The 23,552-nt window shown below is 48.0% G+C and overlaps 1 protein-coding gene and 1 long non-coding RNA gene across 4 annotated transcripts in view; both read left to right on the forward strand.

Annotated features, from left to right (window-relative positions):
* Nucleotides 1-5,153, forward strand: part of ATF7IP2 (activating transcription factor 7 interacting protein 2) — a 60,036-nt gene extending 54,883 nt beyond the window's left edge. For all 3 annotated transcript variants that reach the window (XM_019468562.2, XM_019468563.2, XM_019468564.2), the window contains 2 exons: nucleotides 2,950-3,035; nucleotides 3,637-5,153. In XM_019468562.2, the coding sequence (XP_019324107.2) occupies nucleotides 2,950-3,035; nucleotides 3,637-4,050 (500 nt within the window). In that variant the 3' untranslated portion in view covers nucleotides 4,051-5,153. The remainder of the gene's footprint in view (nucleotides 1-2,949; nucleotides 3,036-3,636) is intronic.
* Nucleotides 5,154-13,771: 8,618 nt separating this feature from the next.
* LOC109278308 (uncharacterized) lies at nucleotides 13,772-16,485 on the forward strand. Its single transcript, XR_008419382.1, has 2 exons — nucleotides 13,772-13,910; nucleotides 15,773-16,485. It is a non-coding gene; the product is annotated as an uncharacterized LOC109278308 (long non-coding RNA).
* Nucleotides 16,486-23,552: the final 7,067 nt, after the last annotated feature.

Consider the following 23,552-nt stretch of genomic DNA (forward strand, 5'->3'; position numbering starts at 1 on the left):
CAGCATTTCAGAATTCCTGATGCAAAAACTTATAGGACTGAGATGACAAATAGAAAAATAAGCCATTAGAATTAGAGGTTCCATCACTCCATTCTCAGCAATTGACAGGGTATGTAGAAACCTGAGCAACACTACCAACCCAGCTTAAGCTAACTGACATTTGTAGAACGCTCAACTCAACCATGGCAGAATATACCTTCTCTTTAAGTGCATATGAGATATGCGATAGGATAGATTGTGTTCTGGACCATAAAACTAGTCCCAGTATATTTAAAAGGACTGTAGTCCTGCAGGGTATGTTCTTTGACACGGCAGAATTAAATTCACAATCAGTAACAGGGATCGCTGGAAAATCGCTAGGTATTTGCAGACCAAACACGTTTCTAAATAACCCAGGAGTCAAAGCAGTCAAAAGGGAAATTTGAAAATGTTTTCAACTGAATGAAAATTGAAACAGCAAAATGTGAGGGAAGCAGATAGAGCAGTGCTTGGAGGGAAGTTACTAGCATTAAATGTTTATATTGGAAAAAATGGAAAGTCTAAAATGAGCAATCTGATAAGCTTCTCCCTTAAGATGCTTGGGAGAAAAAGAGCCAATTAAACGCCAACAAACGGATGACACTTCACTGTAGAGGCTGTGGGGATGGTGGACTGGCACGAGAGAACATCCTCGACATCGTCACTCGCCAGGCCAGTGCAGACTGGAATGAGATGCCGCAACATGGCTACAGAGGAGAACAACTGAAAATACACAGAGTGTGGGCACAGATGTGGAACAGCCTAGAATTCCCAGGCCGTAGCGGTAGGGATGTACAATGGTAAAACCACTTTCGAAGTGATCTGGCGGTTCAGTAGGTCAACTGCACCCGTACCGTGTGACCGCGTTATTCTAATCTTAGGTATTGATTGTCCCAAGAGAAATGAAAACCCACATCCACAAAGACTTGACACGTATGTTTGTGGCCACTTTATGCATGTAGCCCCAAACTAGAAACAGTGCAAATGTCCATCAGTGGATAAATGGAGAAACAGGTCGCGGCATATCTATAATACAGCTAAATGCTACTCAACAGTAAATATGAACAAAATGTTGGGGTATCTGGCTGGCTCCGTCGGTGGTGCACGTGGCTCTTGATCACAGGGTTGTGAGTTCAAACCCCACTTTGGGAGCTTATTTAAAAAAAAAAATAGGGGCACCTGGGTGGCTCAGTTGGTTGAGCCTCCGACTTCGGCTCAGGTCATGATCTCACAGTTCGTGGGTTTGAGCCCCACATCAGGCTCTGTGCTGACCCGCTTGCTCAGAGCCTGGACCCTGCTTCGGATTCTGTGTCTCCATCTCTCTCTGCCCCTCCCCGGCTCATGCTTTGTCTCACTCTGTTTCTCAAAAATAAATAAATGTAAAAAAAAAAATTTTTTTTAAATAAGCAAAATCTTATTATATACAACTACATGGATACAATTTCAGAACATTGTCCTGGGCCAACTAAAACCTTCTGTCTCTCCCTTAGGCTCACATTTTCTCTGTTTTACCCTTTTCTTCCCTTCACCAGCTCTCTTCTGTTCTCCTTTTTCTCCCTTTTCCCTCCCCTCTCCCTTACCACAGTCCACAATTTACGGTTGACCCTGGGTAATGTGGGGGATAGGGACACCAGCCTCCACACAGCTGAACATCTGTGGGGTGACTCACTCAGTTAAGCGTCTAACTTTGGCTCAGGTCATGACCTCATGGTTTGTGAGTTCGAGCCCCACATCAGGCTCTCTGCTGTCAGCACAGAACCTACTTCGGATCCTCTGTATCCCCCTTTCTCTGCCTGCCTCTCTCTCTCTCTCTCTCTCTCTCACTCAAAATAAATAAACATTAAACATTTTTATCAAGAAAACAAAAGAAAAGAAAATCTGCCTAGGGGCACCCAGGTGGCTCAGTCAGTTATACATCCAACTCTTGATTTTGGCTCAGGTCATAATCTCACAGTTCGAGAGTTCAAAGGCCCGCATCAGGCTCTGCGCTGGCATTGTGGAGCCTGCTTGAGACTCTCTGTCTCCCACTCTCTGCCCCTCCCCCATTCACACTTGCTCTCTTGCTCTCTCAAAATAAATAAACTAAGAAAAAAAAAAAGAAAAAAGTAAAGAAAATCTGCATATGACTGTTGGCTCCCCAGAATGTAACTACTAACAACCCACCGTTGACTGGAAACCTTACTGATAACAAACAGTCAACACCTGTTTGTGCGTTCTATGTCGTATATACTGTTTTCTTACAATACAGTAAGCTAGAGAAAAAATGGCTTGACAGTTATAAGGAAGAGAAAATATTTGTACAGGACTGTACTACATTTAATGAAAAACAGCGACATCTAGGTGGACCGAGCCTGTGTTGTTCAAGGGTCAGTGGTATATCTGATGCCCTCTAGGCTGAAGCAGCCTCCGCAGCAGAGTCCTATAACCTCCAGGCTGCCTGATATTTCATTTGAATTCCTAGGACTTGTGTGTGTCATATATTTATACAGGATTGCAGATGGCTCTGTTTGCAAATATCCTGTTGGCCTGAGAGAGCACGAGCCACCTCTAAGAGCCCTGAGCCAGGAGCACTCTCCTGGGTGTAGTTTTTCCTACTTGCAGCTTACATAATGACTTCAGTGTTTAAGGGGAGAATTCTTGTCCCATTTGAAGGAAAGTTCGCTGTATTTAGCACCTTTGGGTCTTGAATTTTTATCAAAAGTTTGTCATCTTATTTCACAGTTTTGTAACTTTAGTTCACATTTAATTATTATTAAATAATATGAATAATACGTCATCTTCTGTTGTCTCAAGATTCCTAATACTTGGAGTATATGTTTTAACAGTATAATTGTGATACAGAAAGTTAAGGTGGACGTAACTAGCTTTGCTTAAAGGCTATGGAATTGATTGTTGCAGATAAATTTTACTTCTTACACCTTGTGTTCACAGAAAGTTCAGTATCCACCCTGGAGCCACCCGCAAAAGCGGTTTCAACCTCAAAAGAGACAACCCCAGTGGCACAAAATGCAGCCCAGGTACTGATGGGAGATGCTCTATAAGGGATGCTCCTTCCAGATTGAGGGGAAGTACCCATTTACCTAGGCAGACACATTTGGGTCCCCTTGCAGCTTGTGCTTTTAAAACTGTGCTGTTGTACATCTCCTTGTGTATGCAGTCAAAATAATGGAGTCTTCCAGAAGCTATAAAAGTTAAAGCAAATGCAAATGTGTGTGTGTGTGTGTGTGTGTGTGTATACAAAAGATTTTTAAGAGCAGTCGCCATTGTTGATGACGGTGGAGAGAAATGGGTGTTCATGTACACTCACACCATTCATGTAAACTAGCACAGCGTTTGGGAACACAAGTTGGAAATGAGCTGGAATATTGATCCAGAATGTCTGGGACCTCACCGTTCTGGATTAGTGACACTGCAGAGTGTGCAAATCATAATGCCAAAAGCAGCTTATGCTTAAAAAGACCGGCCCTAGCCCCACATAGTCTTGAAGCATCCTTTTGTCCTGAGGATTTGGAGAAACGGACAGAAAACTGGGAAGTAGATTTAGAACTGCAGTCGCGCGCGTGTAAATTACCAGAGCCCGCCGAGCCAGCTCGCTAAACTTTCTAAATGTGTTTTTAGGCTCCTGAGTCCTTTGAGCACCTGCCGCCTCTCCCAGAACCACCACCACTGCTGCCCGAGCTTGTAGACAAAACCCGAGACACGCTTCCCCCGCAGAAGCCTGAGCTCAAAGTGAAGCGGGTGCTGAGACCCAGGGGCATCGCGCTGACTTGGAACATCGCTAAAATCAACCCCAAGTGTGCCCCTGTGGAAAGCTATCACCTCTTTCTCTGCCATGACAACCCTAGTAATAAGTTTATTTGGAAGAAAATCGGAGAAATTAAAGCTTTACCACTCCCAATGGCCTGTACTCTATCTCAGTTTTTAGCTTCCAACAAATACTATTTTACCGTCCAGTCAAAAGACATTTTTGGACGATATGGACCATTTTGTGATATAAAATCTATCCCTGGGTTTTCTGAAAATCTCACCTAAAAGTCTTTGGTGATTATTTATTGTATCGCACTGTTTTGTTTTTTCATTTTTGAGTTGTTGGTTTACAGTGTTCCTCTAACACTATTTGCCAGGGGCCAGTTCAGATTGTGAACCCTTTGAACAGGGACAGGCCTCGTCCTTATGTTGTAAGTGACGTCTCATTTCATGAATTTCTGATTTGCGTTCAATAAGTACTCCCAGAAGATATGTTCTAAAACATACGCTTCCCTGGACTCACGTCACTTCGGCTGTGCTGTGTACATAACCTCTGGGACTATGGAGGCGCTGCTGTTCTGTCTCCAAAGCCCTAGGATACGAGCAGCCACTTCTTGTGCCTTTGGAAAGCAGCGTTCGGTGCCCTGCTTTTGTGGTCAGTGTAGGTACAAGAAAAATCAGCTCTCTGCTGAGGAAGGGTCATCCCTGAGGTGCTCACCAAGATTTTGCGAAAATAAATGTCTTCTCCTTCTGTTCAAATCTTAAGGGCTTGTCATTTGCCCTCTCCCTGTGTTTTTCTTTTTGGCCCTGTCAGTCATTTGGGGAAAGAGCCTGGAGGTTTTCCCTAAATTTGTTTGTATATTTCGATATCTATAATAAAATTAGTTACACACTGTGTGCTGTGTATACAAAACACAGAGTATCTCTGATAAGAACAGTATCCAACCCTCTATTTCAGCTCCAGAAAATGGAGTTGTCTGCCTGAGGTTCAAGGCTTTCCTTTGCTGACTCCTCAGTGCTACTCTCTGTTCATTTGCTGGCTGCCGTCATACTCGGAGAGAGGACGTAACACTAAGGGGCCCCGAGAGATGCAGCCCGTGAACCCCTCTGAGGGACACTAAAGTGAGGTGGCAGCCAGCACAAGCTCCCCAGGAAACCGTGAGCAGACTGGATACGTGTACTTCAGGGCCCAGGGGGTGGTGAGAAAAGGAACACCAACTCTTAGTGTGAAGAATCGTCTGTTCAGGAGGTGTCCTTTCCCGGTTTGTAGTGAAAGCTCAGTCCTCTGAGCTCTGCGATTTCAAAAATTGAACGAGGAATGGTTTTCCTTGGCATTTTGTGAATATCTTCACATCTCCAGTCATAAATAAAGCTATTATTTTACGGTCTCCTGTGTCTTTATCTCCTAAGACATTTCTACTGGAAGAGCCCGATTCTGGCCTTTCTATGTTGTAACAGCTTGTGCTATGTCCCGCACCTGTGACAACTACTACATTAAAAAGAGGTCCTACGCCGTCCAGGGCCTGGCATTTGAGGAAGTGTTTTTAGAGGGTCTTGCATGCACTGTTGTGTCTTTGGCTGCTTTATCTCGCTACTCGTGGTGGGGAGTTGGACTTTCCGCCTCATGTGCTTTGATTTGTCTGCTGAAGTAACCCTGGGAAAAAGGAGAAGCGGGGGCCCGGGGAGAAGGGAAGAAACCTTATCCCAAACGAAGAAATGACAGGGGCGGAAAAAAAGACCAGGCAGAGAATCAAAGAAACCATAGGCTTAATCCAGAAAGAGGAAAATAAGGGGATACAGAAAAGGTGTAAAAAGAATAGGGTAAAAATGCCTGATTAAATGACCAGAGGAGAGGAAAAAAATACATATTTTATATATAATAAGAACGGATCAAAAGTCAAATCAGAAGCTCTGAGGCTGATTCCAAGGGGGGAAGAAAGAACGAGAGTAGAAAGGTGAGGGAGAAGAGAAGGAAAGGAAAGAAAAAAAACAGACTAATCTAAAAAACCACAAGACAGTTATCTGTTGGTGCGTGGGACCCGTGACTGTGCCGTGTCTGGTTCGGTCAGTGTCAATCTCACCCCAGTAGATAAGCAGTTACCACGTATGGAGGGGCAGGGTTTGGTGTAAGCGGGGGCCCACGCCCCCTGGGGGCCTCTGTCCTGGTACCTGAAGCCCCACCCCTGGGTGAAAGGAAAATGACACCCCAATCTCCTCCCTGAACTGGGTGTCTCAAAGCACGCTGTTCAGGCCATCCTCACAGAGCCACCCAGGTGGGTGGCTTGTCCTGTTCCACAGTCCCCCATGCCTCCCAGGTACTCCACTAGGATTCAAAACCCGGTATCTTCGAGGATCCCATTGTGTGCAGGTGTGGTTCTGGAATGGCACCGCTCCACCCAGCCACAAAGGGCCTCTGGCTGACACCTGCAGGGTCTTCTGGATGTGGGGGGCAATACAGTCTCTTCCCACAGCACTCCAGGGAGGAGACTGCTTTCTCCCAGTGCACCCCCAAGATCACTGGCTCCCCTCCTTCCCAGGACACACACACACTGCTGGCTCCAGTCCCAGACAAAGTCATACACCCCTGAAAACTCTGACCTAAACTCCTAAGGCTGTTTGCAAAGTAGAAACAGGCTCTCTTCATATTTTTAATTCCCTGGCCAGTGGTCGGGAGAGGGTTTTCTCTTACCCGAATATAATCCCACACTTCCACAGCCTCTCTTTCTCTTCCTTTTGTCTCTCCACCAAAGGGGATCCCCCCACCCTGTGTCTACACTGCCCATTTCATCTCCCCCAACTCACAAACATACACCTCTGTCCCGCCACGTGTCTCTGTACACCTGTGATTTTTCTGTCCCTCTGCAGACTGGATTCCTGAGATTCCAAGTGTTCTGACCTCAATACCGATGTGTTTGAGGGATGAGGGAAATTTGGGCCCCCCTACTTCTCCGCCATCTTGACTCCTCCTGGAAAAGCCAGATTCTGAACTGAATTTGATGAGCTGAGCTTCCCTCTGTGAGGTCCCGTTTCAGGCTCAGAGCAATGGAGTGGGGCGGGGCGGGGTGGGGGGGCATCCCTCAGCACAGGACGAGGGCTCCACTTAGGGGAGGACTGCACCCTTCGGCTGACGCGGAGTAGACATTCATGTGCTAAGCCAAGCTCCCAAGAGTTGACACCACGGACAAGATTGTGGTGGGCACTCACCGAAGTGAAACACATCCCCAGCCAGCAAATCTTCTGGAATGTTGGTGAGTACACAAGCTTAAGCAAGAGTTTCACAATAACAAGATGAGGGAGGAAGGTCGATAGCAAGCATCTTAGAGTTGGTGGCTCAAAAAGCATTAATGGCTTTTGCCTTTTGGAAAGTACAGGGCAATATTCTCAACTGTTACCCTATCGGTGACACCAGAAGAGAGCCAGCCGAAGGAGATCACATGTGAAATGCCCCGATTTTAGGCAGAAAGGGGGAAAGCAAAGAGGTCTTCCCATGTCTCCCATTTCTCAGCGGCCTTCAGCTCACCATGATCCTTACGCCAGAATGGCTTATTTTTTGAGGGGTGGCCTATTCGGGTTTCCTTCAAGGTGGATAAAAAATCAAGTTGCATCTCTCCCCTGACAAAAATCTCATGAGGCCAAAAGGGGTAGGAACTGACTGAACTGGATTTTAGGGATTTTTTTTTTTAAGTCCAATTTTACTCCACCCTCTGGATATATGGTAATGGGTAATATGTATAAGTGTCAGTCGATCTCTGAGTGTTTGTCACTTCACCTTCCTTAAAGGTTACAGGAAGTTGAACAAATTAAGGCTGATACCAATGGACATACCTATAGATACTGTTACGAATCACAGGGGCAAGGACACATCTGGAAGTTCTTTTTCTTTCTTTGATGGAGGGAAATAATGTCTGATGTGTGAAGATAATAGTTCTGCACCCAAGATTTATTTATTGATTCCCCTGGATTTGGGGGCCCATAGTGCATGCAGTTGGTAAAGTTTGATGGAATGGATTTAAGCCACGGTAACACAAGAGGCAGGTAATACTTGATTTTTGCAATATAGAGTGTTAACTCTTTGCATTCAAGGAAATACTCCATTTTGGGGAGTACCTAATGGTAAGAGAATTCTGGAATGTACAAAGTGCCTTGAAAAAAGGGTACAGACATAGGACAGGGGGTGAAAACCACATGTGATGGGCATTACTGGGGGTCATAGGGTATGTTCAGGACTACCTGCAAATTAACCTGATCACTGCCACGGCTTGAGCCAGCTCCCTTTGGGCGAATTATGCATCTCACTCCATGAAAAGGACATCTTCCCAGGGACCTGGGTGGCTCAGTCAGTCTTGATTTCAGCTCAGATCGTGATCTCACAGTTTGTGGGATCAAGGCCCACATCAGGCTCTGCAATGATGTGAGGAGTCTGCTTGAGGTTCTCTCTCTCTCCTCTCTCTCCACCCCTCCCCCTTCACACACATACTCTCTTTCAAAAAAGATAAACTTTATATAGATATAACAAAGAAGAAGAAAAAGAAATTGTCCCATAAGCTGGAGTCACCCATCTCTTGCTCACAGATTGGGACCCACAAGTGGCAAGCAGAGACACTTGGGTAGTTCAGCAGTAGGGTTTGGGATCTTGTTTCAGTCCACATGGGCTCTGTATAAAACCAATTTGGTAGAGTTATGAGCAGGAGTTATTCCTCTGAGCAAACTAGAGGCCAAGCTTGGGTAGGCTGGGCTATAGCCCAAGACAAAGGAGAAATTCTTAGCAGTTTTGGCAAGAGGTTTATGACATAGTAAAGGTTTGGGACACAAACCTCAGCCAACCCAAAACGGTTTTCACTGATTCGTTAAATTTCCCCAGTGAAATATTCATGTATTCATTCACCAAGGAATTATCGAACATCTGCCAGGTGCCAGACCTCAGGCCCGGGGCTGACATGGAGAACAAGAGAAGATACTGCCCCTGCCCTTTCAGAAGTGGCGTAAGGACATTAACGAGTAAGAAATGAACACGCAAGATTTCCCTAGAGCGCTGGCAATGTGATCCATGAGGAACATGAGCAGGGAGATAGAGTGGAACATGGTGGTGAGACAGGCTGGTCCTGGAGACCGTCTGCTGGGAAGGCTTGTGCCAGTCGAGGGGTTTAACTCAGGAAAGTTCTCTGGAGGTAGAGGATTGCGTGGAAGAGGGAAATCCCATGGGCCAACGAAATGCAGTGCGTGATTCTTAGTGGATCGTGGATTTAGAAAAGCAGCTCTAAAGGACATCATTTGGACAACCAGCAAAGTCCCAACTATATAGACTGTGCAGACAACAGTGCTGTGTCTGCGTTAAATGATGGACATTTAACCCCATGCCTTGATGTCTGCAACTAACTCACAAATGGTTCATAAAATAATCATACACACACACACACACACACACACACACACACACATCACAGCAAATACGACCACAGAGTGTTAATAGTTGGTGAATCTAAGTGGAAAGTGTATGGGCGTCATGTCATTCTTAGATTTCTGTAGGCTGAAGCTTTCAAAATAAAAAGTTGGGGGACAAAACAGTGGCTTGCAGATTCTTTCAGGCCACGGAGAGTCTGGAAATCCTGATTTGGCCGTGCTCGCCAGGTTAAGAGCGCAGGGAAGCACATTTGTAAGAGGCAGGTGGTTTAGGATGACCTGTGCTTCTGCAGGGGCCAGGCCCTGGACAGCAGACCCGCATGCTGCCTGGTCTCCCGCGGCGCGGCCTTGCCCCTCCCCCTACCTAGCGGACCCATCTGTCTCTCCACTGCCTGGATTCTGGGCAGGTCGATGACGGCTTTGACCGATGGAACATAGGGGGAGCGATGCTGGGCCAGTTCTCAGAGCTGGCCCTGGTTCCTCCCCCTTGGAAACCAGCCACCGTCTAAAAAAGTGCATCTACCCTGAGACCACCACGCTGCATGAAGACCCTGGAGGACAAGATGTCACAGGGTGGCAGCAACCAGGGAGGACCAAGGTGGCAGACCCATGGGTGAGGAGGGCCTCTTTGAAGCAGATCCTGGGTTTCAATCGCCTCAGTGGAAGCCATGTGGACCAAACAGCCTAGCTGAGCCCCATTCAAATTCCTGACCCACAAAACTAAGCAAAACTCAAGTTACTCTAAGCCTCTAAGTGTGAGGCTTATGAGGCAGCAACAGCACCTGGGACACTGTTAGAGACTGGTAGCCCGTGTTAAGAAGTTGGGTCGTGCAATAGCACTGCTAGGAATTGACCCGAGGGATACAGGAGTACTGATGCATAGGGACACTTGTACCCCAATGTTTATAGCAGCACTCTCAACAATAGCCACATTGTGGGAAGAGTCTAAATGTCCATCAACTGATGAATGGAAAAACAAATTGTGGTTTATATACACAATGGAATACTACGTGGCAATGAGAAAGAATGAAATACAGCCCTTTGTAGCAACATGGATGGAACTGGAGAGTGTGATGCTAAGTGAAATAAGCCATACAGAGAAAGACAGATACCATATGTTTTCACTCTTATGTGGATCCTGAGAAACTTAACAGAAACCCATGGGGGAGGGGAAGGAAAAAAAAAAAGAGGTTAGAGTGGGAGAGAAAGCCAAAGCATAAGAGACTCTTAAAAACTGAGAACAAACTGAGGGTTGATGGGGGGTGGGAGGGAGGGGAAGGTGGGTGATGGGTATTGAGGAGGGCGCCTTTTGGGGTGAGCACTGGGTGTTGTATGGAAACCAATTTGACAATAAATTTCATATATTGAAAAAAGAAAAAAAGGAAGTTGGGTCATTATTGTAAATAATGCTGCTATAAACAGGCACATATATCCCTTTGAATTAGTGTTTTTGTATTTGGGGGTAAATACCCAGCAGCACAATTACTGGATCGTAGAGTAGTTCTATTTTTAACTTGTAACTTAACATACTATAGCAGCCTTATTTACAAAAGCCAAACCATGGAAACAGCCCAAGTGGCCATCGAGTGATGAATGGATAAAGAAGATGTGAAATATATATATATAATGGAATATTGCTCAGCCATAAAAAGGAATGAAACGTTGCCTTTTGCAATGACATGGATGGAGCTAGAAAGTATAATGCTAAGCGAAATCAATCAGTCAGAGAAAGACAAATACCATATGATTTCACTCAGGTGCAGTTGAAGAAACAAAACAAATGAGCAAAGGGGGGGAAAAGAGAGACAAAGGAAGAAACAGACTCTTCGTTATTGAGGGCAAACACGGTTACCAAAGGGGAAAGAGCGGGGACTTGGATGAAACAGGGGTTGAGAATTAAGGCATACACCTGCCGTGAGGAGCACTGAGTGTGATGTATGGAAGTGAATCACTTTTCTGTACACCTGAAACTAATACAGCACTGAATGTTAACTCTACTGGAATTAAAATTAAAGCTTAGAAAAGAAAAAGAGGTTGGGTTGTTGTCTTGGGAGTCATGGAGAGGCAGTGAAGATTTCAATCAAGATGTTAACAGGATCAGAAGAGGTTGCGATCACTCTGGTTGCCACGTAGAAAATAAGCTGGAGACTGGGATGAGGGTGGTGGGTAGACCAGGGAACGAGGGTGACTAATTACCAATCTATTGCAATGGTCAGAACAAGATGACAGCAGCCGGGCTGGGAAGTGATGTGGACAGAAGCCGTGGAAGTGATGTCTGGGGTAGGGGAATCAAGAATGAATACTTTCCAGGGAATCTTCAATGAATATACCAGGCAGACCCCAGCATCCAGTTACTCTGCCCCAAGGCTACTAAGAAGCACAGAATAAATGTGCACACCCTTCTTCCTCCGGGAAAAATAACATGGCAGAGGAAAATGTAGAATGACCATAAAACGAATCATTGGAATCATTTCTCTTCTTTGGGGAATATCTGATTTTAAAAAAGAACAACTTTTATCAGACCAAACCAAACCAAATTTTTTGATTAATACTTGAGAATTTAATTGAATATAGAGATGTATATATCCCAGGTCAATGGCCAGATGTTGAGGGCAGTGGAATTTCGCATTTCGCCTCCTACATTTAATGCCACAAATTTCATCTCTGAGGCTTGATTACAATGTGGGGAAATGGCCACCAGGTGGCACTATGCCTCTTCTCCGCCTTTCTGAAACTGAAAAGAAACCTTTTTGTCCTTTGCGCGTTGAAACCAACTGTCACAATGCTACTAAATAATATATTTGAAATACGGTGTCAGTGTGGCAAGTGTTTTAGCTATTACCTAGATACAACACGGTCCATTTCTCCCAGGCCTCCACATTGATTCCGAAGGGGTTCAGAATAAGTCTCCCCAAAATGTGGACTATTGACATGTGGACGTTTTGAGCGGAAGGTATTCAAGACCCAGCAGACTCAAGAAAAACTTTTACCTCTTCCTTAAACTACCTCAAAGAATTCAGATAGGGGGCCTGGCCCAGAAAGAGAGCTATTACCAAGAGGTCACTTGTTAATCTGAATGACATATCTGTACGGCAAGAAGAACGTCTCATTACCGAACACCTGCTCTTCTGCTGCTGTGAGTTGAGTCACCCTCCCCCACTGTGGAGCCCCAGGCCCCTGTCTCATTCCTCAGCTCAAGATGAAACGTAAGCCTCCATTTCCCAGCTTGCCCTTGGGTCTCGTGGTCCCTGTGGCACTCTGCTGTGTACTAATTAAATCTGTGTTTCTCTTGTTAATCTGTCCTAGGTTAATTTGATTATTAGACGGGTCACAAAAAGCCAAGAAGGGCAGAGAAAAAAAAATGTTTCTTTTCTAACACTTCTCCGTCGATTCAGATTCTGACCTTGATTCATACAACGTAACCTGAATGACCACAGACGCCCGCTGGCTTTCCTAACGAGTCAAAAGCCCTTCCCTGACGGCGTTCCCCATTTCAGAATTCCACCTGCACTTAGAAACCACAGCCCTTGCGGGTGGATTTTACCATCCTTCCTCCTCTCTTCCTTTTTCCACCCTTTCGTCAAATTGGAATCGAGTGAGGTAGATTAAAATCCATTGCTTTCAGCTGCAAACCTAACCCAAGTGGAAGACTGGTCTCCATGAGCCACTTTCTGTATGTTGTCTGCCAGAAAAACCTCAGGCTCTCCTGGTGGACTCCATTGAATGTGGCAGAGGAATTGAAAGGCATTGACGCCCGTTCTCATCCCTGCCTCCACTCCTTTCCTTTTCGCATGGAAAGCCAAAGCTTTCCAGAATACTGCAGCGGCATGTAGACGTAGGTAAGGAGAGACCTTTCGAGGAGGCAAGCCGACCAGAACTTCAGGAGCAGGGGGCTTTATGAGAGGCACCTAAAACGGCCCACGCAATCGTGGTGTAGATTAGGGAAGGCTCAGAAAGAAGGCAAAGATAAGAAGCACCTGCTAGATGGAATAAACGCCAGGGTTGGGGGATCCTCGAGGAGCCCAGGAGGGTCTAAGAAAGAAACGTGGATTGCGCTGGCTTGGGTCACGTGCCACAAAACGCCCGCTTGACCTGCCCATCAGGTTGCCCACAGGGAGGGAGAGATGACTCTCCAAGAGGAATTTGGGGTGTTGTTACCAAAGCAAAGGGGGACTGAATATCAGCCAGTCAAAAAAAAAAAAAGCAATAAATATCCGCATGGATAGATATTTCAAAAATGAGTGCACCGTGGGTAGGAGGTGAGATTTCCTTTCTTTTTTTAATTTATCAGTTTTGGTGGGACTACACTGAAGTCAGGTCACTGCATTTCCAAACCGCCTTGGAGGTCCACTCGGCGTTTCATGACGCTCAATGAGACAGCGGACAACCAGCAGAGAGGAAAGGAAGTTCGGGCTGGCAGCGCCATCACGCCTCCGAATTGGGGCTGTCTGGGTTGGTGGACAAGGCTAAACCTCCTGTGAAACATCCCCAGTTGCCATCCACCCACCTCTCCCGATCTGGATCCCTGAGAGCCTGTCAAAGCGGCACATTCCCAGGCCCCGCCCCTGGAGGGACGGACTCCAACAGTCCAGGGCGTGGCCACGAATCGGCAGGTCCGCCTGCTCCCCAGGGGACCCCAAGGCCGTGGGTCTGTGGACGCTTCACGAAACCCTTTTCTCCCACCCGCAGCTATGCAGACCTTTCCACGTACGATGAGAGAGAAAATCGGCCAACCTCGAAACCAGGTGAGCCTCTGGCACCAACTGGCCATTGTTTTTTGCCACGTTTTGCCCCGTCTTGCCCACGGGGCCTCTCTGCCTCCGTTGCCAGAAAACAAGCCGAGCAAGACGGAGGCTGAGAGGGAAGGCTGAGTCATCACCCTTTCACAGGTAGTCTGGTTACTGTGTCAACTCACCGGGGGGTGGGGAGGCGGGAGCCGGCAGGCCACACCTTGCTCCCAGCAGGCAACTCCGAGGTCTGCGGGTTCATGCTGAAGGCTCCAGATCCCTGCTTGGAATTCCCAGCAGCCTGCTGCTCCCATTAACCCCCTTAAAAGGCCTCCCGCCACCTGCCGCTCCACAGGCTGGCTCCAAGCTTTCCTGCTCTCCCTGGCACCTCTCCTCCCAGAAGGTCCCTCAGCCACCACCTCCTCCAGGAAGCCCCTCCTGATTCAGTCCTGCTGTTTCTGGGCTCTGCTCACTCTGGAGCCTTCTGTACTTCCTCGAACAGCCCATCGCCTACCACTGTTTTTTTTTTTTTTTTTTTAATTGTAAACATAAGACACATAACAGGAGATCTACCTTCTTAAAGTTTTGAGGGTATGCCATCATTTGCCACAAGCACTATGGCGTACAGGAGATCTCTAGAACTTTTGCAAGCTGCACGGCCAAACCTCCGTACCCACTGAACCCCAGGCCCCATCCCCCTTCCCCCAGCCACTGGCCGCCATCATTGTACTTTCTGTTCCTATGAGTTTGACTACTTGAGGCACCTCAAGGGGTATCAACAGGTGGTAACAAACTGGATGCCCATCGGCAAGTGAATGGATAGGGACAACATGCTATCTACATACCAGGGAATATTATTCAGGCATAAAGAAGAAGGAAATCCGGTCACATGCTACATCATGGATGAACCTGGAGGACGGTGTGCTAAGTGAAATAAGCCAGTCACAGAAGGTCAAATACTGCACGGGCCTGACTGTTACTTGATTGCACCTGACTTATGACGCAGACCAGAGACAGGTTCTCAGCCCCGGGCTACATGTTAGAATCACCTGGAGAATTTTAACAACTTCCACACCCGGGCTGCTCCCCGGGCCAATAAATGACCGCCGCTGCGGGATCCGGGCTTCAGAAGCTTCCCAAGTCGTTCCGGCGGGTGCCAAGAACCCAGGCTTTGGAGTAGGAAAATCTAATTTCTAGCCTGGGGTCTACCACTTTACTTGACGGGTGGCCTTGGCCCAGTGACTCGACAATAATAATTAGAGATTAATAGCCCTCTCTGAGCACTGTCTGTATGCCTCCTGCACTTGCTGCAACAGCCAGTTTCGTTTTACAGGAAGCAGAGGCCCAGAGAAATCAAGCAGTTTGCCACGGGTCATCCAGCAAGGAGAATGCTGGGACCAGAGGCTCGGCAGGGTCATTAGCCCCCATGAGGCATGTCTCGTTGGTCCCAGTGAGATATTTCGTTGTGATCCAGGAATCACAGCTTATTCTGAAAAGGTCTGGGCTGGGGGTCTTTCGGGATCCTTTTTTTCTGGACCAAAGTCCACCCATCCCAGGCTGCCATAGGATGACAGAGGATGACAAACAGGAAAAGCGGGCTTCCGGAAAAAGCAAACCTAAGCTTAGCTAAGAGGATAGAGGCATGGTGGGCCGCCTGTTAACCCTCCTCTCCCCTTCCCTCCCGGATGAGGCAGCAGCATGTCCAACTTCTTCTGGCCCCCCAAAATCTGTTATTTAAGGTAAACCTGTGCCAAGGTCGAGCCACACACACCTCTCCTTCCTCGCATGCATGCGAGGCCCCGGGGAAACTGCACCGTCGCCCTTCCACAGACACAAAGAAGCAGTCGCTTCCCGGCTCCTCCTGTCTCGGTTTATTCCAGCTGATGACAAATATTGAGCAAACGTACGGCTTAAACTCCGGGACCGGGAACGTCCTGTGCTGTTCTCCCATGTGTTCCGACACGTGCCAAGGGCCACAGCCGGGTCCTCTGTCGTCGGCTCTGCCCTGTTCTCTTGCAGTGATGCGAGCTGCGTGGGGCCCAGCCACCCTCACGGCAAATCTCCAGCAGTGCCCTTGCAGCCTTCCGGGGTCACCAGTCACCGTATTTCCCGGTGTATGAAACTCTTTGGCGGTGGTTCCCAACTGAGGGCAGTTTCGGCAACGTCTGAAGACCTTTTACCTTGACGCAATTTGGTGTGTATGGAGGGGGCAGGGGGGAGTGTCTCCTGGCATCCGATGGATGGATTAGACAGGGATGCTGTTACATACCTGACACACAGAGGACAGCCCCCACGACAGAGAATTATCTGGTCCCAAATGTCCATCGCGCCAACGCTGAGCAACTTTGGTCTATACCACAGAGCTCTTGCGAGGACAAATTTTGAAAGAAAACATTCGCAAGGACTTCTCATGATAGAATTATTTAAAATGACTTCGAAGGGGGCTGGCACTGAAAATATACTCTTTTCTCACGTGAAAAGAGTCATTCTATAGTGACACCCGGTTGTAACCTGCAGATCTGTGTCCGTGGGGCAATATTCTAAGTACCAGCATCACGTGGCTAAAAAGGAATAAATGGAGCTAATGAAAAGAGGACCATAGCAATGTTCTGGCGGTATAGATTTCACTGTAGAGTAATGAGGAACAACTCACATTAGCCCTGATCAGCTGTGTTGGATTTGGCTAAAGTGGATATGAAAGAACCTACCTGCTAAGGGTGCTTTATTGCTATGTTGTATTGCCACACGCCGCCACTAGGGGGTGGTAGTATCACCAGCTCTTTCACTTTCCGGCTGCTTGGCCTGCCCAAGTCCATAAAGCAAATACATTAGAAGCAGGACACTTTTTCGATACACACTGTTTTGGAGGGAGGCATAGAGACTGGCCTACATGTTCCAGTGTTCATCTCCAAATGCAAAATTAAAACTCATCTGACTCCGGTACATAGGTCTGATCCCTTAAAATGATAACATGCAAACTTGAAAAACCTGGGAGTCCTAAAATTCAGATCCTGGGACAGGTCCTTAGAGATTTCACAGGTCTAGAGTCTGCATTTTCACGAGCATTTCCGAATGGTGTGTGCTCTAAAAGGTTCAGTTGCTACACACACACACACACACACACACACACACACACAACCCATTCTCTACTTGATGCCCCTAAATGGAAGTCGGCACTAACAGATGACACGAATGGCCTCAATACTTTGCTCCCTCCCGCCTTCACCTTCTCACCCCCGTCCTCTGTAAAGTGACAGTGCGGTCCTCCCAATTGAAGGAGGGAGTTGTTTCCTCTCCCTGGAACCTGGGTAAGACTTGTAACCCGCTTGGCTAACAAAAGGCAGCAGAAGTGGTATCCCAATTCCGAGCCCAAGAGAGCGTATGTTTCCAATTGGTCTCCTCCATCTGTGCCATCACCATGAGTCTATACCCGAGTCATTTTGAAACGGGATGAGAGACACCTGTCGAACAAGGTTCTGCTTGTCATACAGCAGTAGCTAAGTCATCCGCTCCCATCTTGCAGGCGTCCACCGTCCATCAAAGGAGGTGGTTTTTTAAAAATGTTTGTCTATTTTTGAGAGAGAGAATGAGCGGGGGAGGGGCAGAGACAGAGGGAGAAAGAATCCGAAGCAGGCTCCGGGCTCCGAGCTGTCAGCACAGAGTCCCCAAACTGCAGGATCACGATCTGAGCCCAAGTCAGACGCTTAACCGACGGAGCCACCCAGGCGCCCCAAAGGAGGTGGCCTTGGGGAGAGGAGAGACCAAAGGAAATGGCTTTGGCTCCTTGCTGTACTTCCCTGTTCTTCTCGTTGCTTCCCCACCGATAAAAGTGAGTGCATGGTGTCTGCCTCCTCTGCCTGATGGGCTGCCATGGAATCAAACGAAATGACACAGTTCCCGTGACCGTGCTCCGTAAACCGGAGTTCCGGGTGTCTCCGCAAGCGCTCAGGGTCCCCCGCTCGGTGCCAAGCCCGGTACGTGCGCCATCTCACAGGACCCCACAACCCAGCCGGCTCTGCTGCTCGGCCCCGTCTGCCCTCAGCTCTCCTAGCGCGGGTCTCAGCTTCAACGGTCAGGCCTCACCTACCCCGAGTTGCTGTCTTCGTGGCACACGGCTTCCTTCACAGATTGTATCCCAATGTGTAATTTGTATCTGTCTCGCATGTCTGTTTCTCCCCACTACAACGTCAGCTCCTTTCAGTCTGGTACGTCCTGTGTCTCCGTGCCCAGCCCAGTGTGTGGTACACAGTAGGTGCCCAAAGCATGTTGGCCGGGTGGGGGACCAGGTGAACCAAGCATTACTCCCATTTTGCAGAACAGGACACGAGGTTCACAGGGTCTAAGCTGCTTGCCGAAGCCTCTTAGCAACTAACTGCCGAGTCGGATTGGAACCCGGGCCTGTCTGGTTCTGAGGCCCGTGTGTTTTACGTGACCTGGCCTTGCCTCCCAGGGAGGGTCCAGTTGGCCGCAGAAGTCCTGGGCCATGACCTTGGGATGGGAGCAAGAAATGCAGTGATCAGAAAAGGTGAACCACAGCCCCTACCCTACGGGAGAGGAGTTAGGAACCGCAGCTCCTTAAAGCCCGACATGCTCTGTAATTAGCACACTGCAGACACCTGGCAGAGATGCGGCTCCTGCCGGCCACCTGTGCGGGATTGCGCAACGCCTTCCTGGGTCACTGCCGTGCCAGAAGCTCGAGCGGGGATTGTGGTCAGAGGGGAGTTGAGAGTATGGGGCATGGCAGGCTTCCCCGGAGGCTGGAAGCTTCCGATCACACACTCAGGCGTGGCTAAACAAAAACACACGTTTCTAATCTCCTGTTGGCTTGGGATGTCTGATGTGGCCAGCCTGAAAGAGGAAACCCGGCTCACAAAGAGCAGAATCAGGAAATCCGATAGGATCGGAGCGTACGTGTGAATTCCCTTGCGCCAGCAAGGACTTTAGTTTATGCTTTTTTATATTATCATGACGAGGCAAACACCCCCAGTGGTACCCAACTCATTTAGGTGGTACCTAGAGTCACATCACATAGGAGGAAGTTCCTGTCTCCTCCGTTCTCTTGTTAGCTTTCTGATTATGTCAAGCAGCTACGGTCCTGATAATTTTTTAACACCTATACGTCGGTTACTAGCCTCCTTTATTCCTTAGGAAACAGCAGTGTTCAGGCTCAAAACCTCTGCCAGATAACGGTTTGCACTACACTTAACAGCATTCTTGTTTTTAATTTAATCATATCTATGTCACTTAGGACAGCCGAGGGTGATTTTCAACTTACCTTAGAGTTTCCTTTTGAATAAATGTATTCACATAAAAACTAGTTGCTTTAAAGAAAAATGTTCAGCAAGTAACAGTCCAGGCCGTATATGCCTATGAGCAAGGAGCATGTGGCCGAGGAGAGACGGGTGAATAAACTTTGGGAAGCACGAACTTAGCTGTGGATAAATAGGGAACTCGATCCTGATAGGATGTAGCAGGCATTTGCTCTTGGGTTTTGACTGCCCAGCCTTTGAACTTCCTTCCTTTGTTGGGGAATTTCCTTCCTTCGGAGTTTTGGTGGCTTGCAGACCTTACCTCCCACTATAGATACTGAAAATGCCTGTTGTTTCCCAGCTGCCCTTGCGGCGAGGGTGTGGTCACCTGACACAGTCTTCGCCCATCCATCAGACGCACCGTGCCAGGCTCTGAATCCAAAGGAGTAGGGATAGCACAGACAGATGCTTTCCGGTGGAGCAGCGGGCTTCCTAAGGTCAAGTTCTCGGTGCAAAGCACCAGCTTGTGGTGACAGCAGTGGTTTCCTCACCAGACGGTTCTATGGAAGAATCGGAGGCAATCACGGGGATGTGACTGCATACTTCCAAGCCTGTGCTTCACCGGTTTGCTTTCACCGAGCTCCCGTTCTGTTTAAATCAGCCAGAGTCCCCGTTGCTTACAGCTAAGAACCCTGACTGGTATTAAATTTGGGCACTACAAGTAACACTCTAAATGTGCAACTGGCCAGTGGGAGGGGGCAGGGCAGAGGGCAGTGAGGCCCCGCCATTCCAGGCTGGGAAGCGGTGGCCCGTGCACTGTGATCGCAAAACATTTGCTTTATACCAGGTTTTGGCAAGCTTCTCTGTAAAGGGCCAGATAGCAACTGTTTCAGGCTTAGCGGTCAGTATGGTCTCTTTGGCAACCACTCATCCCTGCCTGTTAAAGCAGGCACGAACAATGTGTAAGTCAGTGGGCGTGGCTGTGTGCCAGCGTTATCCTGTTTGCAAAATCAGGCGTGGACTGGGCTGGGCCAGGACCAAACGTTTAACCCTGTTTTCCACCAACCATGTACCTGTGGAAGCTGTCAGACCAGCAAGAGTTATAGCAAGAAACCTATCAGGCTGTTACAATGTTCAGCTTCCTAGAGCCGTCGCGAAGCTCCTTCAAGAAAAAGTCAATCGAGGGGCACCTGCGTGGCTCAGTCGGTTAAGCGATCATGATCAGATCATGATCAGATCAGATCAGATCACGATCTCAGAGTTTCTGGGTTCGGGCCCCACATCGGGCTCTCTGCTGGCAGCACTGAGCCCGCTTGAGATTCGGACTCCCTTTCTCTCTGCCTCTCTCCCTCCCACCACTATTTCTCAAAATAAATGTAAAACATAAACACAACGTAAGAAAAGAAAAAGCCTTGAGCCAGAGATGGTTCACCCGATGGCAAGAGTGGAAGAAAACACGGCTTTCCTGAGATTCTTTCTGCCTGAAGCCTGCAATCCAGACTGACGGGGGAATCTGGTGCTTCAGGGATGCGCAGTGACGGACGACTCGAAGTCTAACCCGGGAAGCGGCACCCTTTGCCTGCAAAGGGGCAGACAGTAAATCGTTTCCGTGTTCCAGGCCACACAAGGTCTTTGCTGCATATACTTCTTGACATGTTTGTTTTTTACAACTCTCCAAAAAAGACAAAGCATTCTTAGCTCTTGGGCCTCAAAAAAGCAGGCCTTTGGCCAGCAAGCCAGTGGTCTGTTAAGCCCTGCTCAAAACTACGGATCAGTGGTGTGGAGGCGGAAAGCCAAGCACGATGGAGGAGATGACGAGAAAAGACACCCCAGATCCTAGCTTTTTCCACCAGACAAAGAGACAAGACCAGGGACATAGCTTGGATTATGAAAGCATGAAGTTACTGCCTCAAGAGACTGAGGGATGGGACCAGGAGACAGGACTTCTCAGGCTCAGAGATGAGGCCCACTTCGTGAAAGATCGTCAGGCAGAACCACCCAGCTCCAGGATTCCTGTCAAAATTTGTGATGATAAAAGCTTGTTGTGTAGAAACAAGCCAAGAGCCAGGGAAGATGTCTGGCTGGCTTGGCCTTGCACGGCCAAAGGAACCCCATCTGTGATTGTCCCCGCCCGAGGCTCTTCTGAGACACCAGGCCTCATGCCCACGGGAAGGAGGTAGGGGCCCTCCTCCCCACTGCCCATCTTGGATACAGCCTTGGATACAGCTTGTGCCACTGAGTGGAATCAAAGGCCATGGGTTGACCAACCACTGATGTTGCTCCCCATCAGGGAAGTTCTCGGTATTCGCAACAGACCGTGACCCTTAGGTCACTGGGCATCGACTCTCCTTCTACTGATCCATTTTCCAAAGGGCATCACTTATTACAGAACAGGTCTTCCCCCATTACGTATTGGGTACGTTGGGCGTATATATCTTAGCCTTTAGTCACAGGAGCCACGTGTGGGCCTGATAAAGAGGATGATAAACGTCACCAAGGGGTGCCTGGGTGGCTCAGTTGGTTAAGCATCTGACTTGGGCTCAGCTCATGACCTCGTGGCTCGTGAGTTCGAGCCCCGCGTCGGGTGAGCATGAGACCGGCTTTGGTAAACACGGGTTTGGGTGAGCCCCGCTTCTCTCTCTCTCCCTCTCTCTGCTCCTCGCCCATTTGCACCCTCTCTCAAATAAATAAAGTCACCAAACAACCCTGGAGCTGGAAGTACTAACTGGTTTTGGCTTCAGGGCGTGTACCTCTTGGGAAGAAGTTAGTACATCCCATGAATCTTAAAGTCTTTTGAAGTTGTGCATGGACGTCGGGCAGCGAAGGGATGGACTGGGGCAGACACTGTTCCTCGCCTCTTCCTTTCTCTTTGCTGAGAGTGTGGTTCATAAGTATATCCCTCACTGGAGGAATGTGATCCCCAGCTAAGAGGTCAATACTAAGCGTGCTAATTTAATCCCCCCGCCGGTGTTTGGGTGTTTGGGTGAAGCATGAAAAGTGGAATCCTCGGGCCAGTGACACCGGGAGGAGTTTGCCAAAGGGCTCCGGGAAAACTCCTCTTGTTCCTCAAAAGAGACGCGGAGGAAGTTCCCTTCTTGTCTGATCAGACCAGAGGATGGCATATATTTTCTATAACAGGCCAGACAGTACTAGAGCCAGACACGTTCTGCAACAACTCTCCCACTGTAGTGTGGATGTCACTGTAGCGTGAAGGCAGCTGGCACCATAACTGAACAAATGGGCATGGCTGGCTTCCAATAAAACCTTACTTATGGACACTGAAATGCGAATCGCATGTAATTTTCACGTACCGTCAAGTATTCCTCTTTGCACTTAAAATAATTGTTTTTTAATGTTTACTTATTTTTGAGAGAGAGACAGAGCATGAGCAGGGGAGGGGCAGAGAGAGAGGGAGAGACAGAATCCGAAGCAGGCTCCGGGCTCTGAGCTGTCGGCCCAGAGCCTGACGCGGGGCTCGAACCCACGAACTGTGAGATCATGACCTGAGCTGAAGTCACACGCTCAACCGACTGAGCCACCCAGGCACCAGCCCCCCCCCCCCTTCTTTTTAATTGGGACTAAGTCTAAAGCAGGGCAGGGACTAAGTTTATCATAATGTACCTGGCAACCAGCACAATGCTTATGCCATAATACATACACAAATACTTGGTGAAAAAATATTTACAATATCCTCGTGATGAATTGAGTCCTTTGTCATAAATATTAATGCACCCAAGATCGGAGCACCTAAATAAATAAAGCAATGTTAACAGGTCCCAAGGGAAGAACGGACAGCAATACAGTAATAGTAGATTTCAGTGCCCCACCTTTGGGAATGGATAGATCATCCAGGCAGAAAATCAATAAGGAAACATTGGATTTGAACTACACTTTACACCAAATGGGCCAGACATCTCCAGAACATTCCCTCCAACAGCAGCAGAATACACATTCTTCTGAAGCACACATGAGCATTCTCCAGGATAAATCGTGGGAGGCCACAGATATTTGGTGAATGAATGAATGAATGACAAGCTTTCTTCCAAATGGAAGAAATACGTAAAACTGAGTTCTCTGGGGTGACCACCAGCTACCTGCCACACGGACCAAAAACCAAACGAAACCAACAAACAAAAACCCTGGACGCACAAAGAATACAGATAGAAACCCCTGGAGGTTTTAGTTTGCAACGCCCGTGTCAAGGGGATGTAGATTCCCCAGATGGATTGTTACTACTACTTTTGGCATTCCTTAGGTAAGAATTCAAGATCTCTCTCTCTTCATCTATCCATCTATCTATCATCTACCCATCTGTATTTTGATATACCCATGTATCTACCTATCTACCCATCTACTTATCTACCAATATATCTATACTTCCTTTCTTTCTGGCTGAACTTTCATTTTTTAG

This window comes from Panthera pardus, unplaced genomic scaffold (genome assembly GCF_024362965.1).
Source record: "Panthera pardus isolate Hobbes unplaced genomic scaffold, ASM2436296v1 HiC_scaffold_5, whole genome shotgun sequence".
Classification (NCBI taxonomy): Eukaryota; Metazoa; Chordata; class Mammalia; order Carnivora; family Felidae; genus Panthera; species Panthera pardus.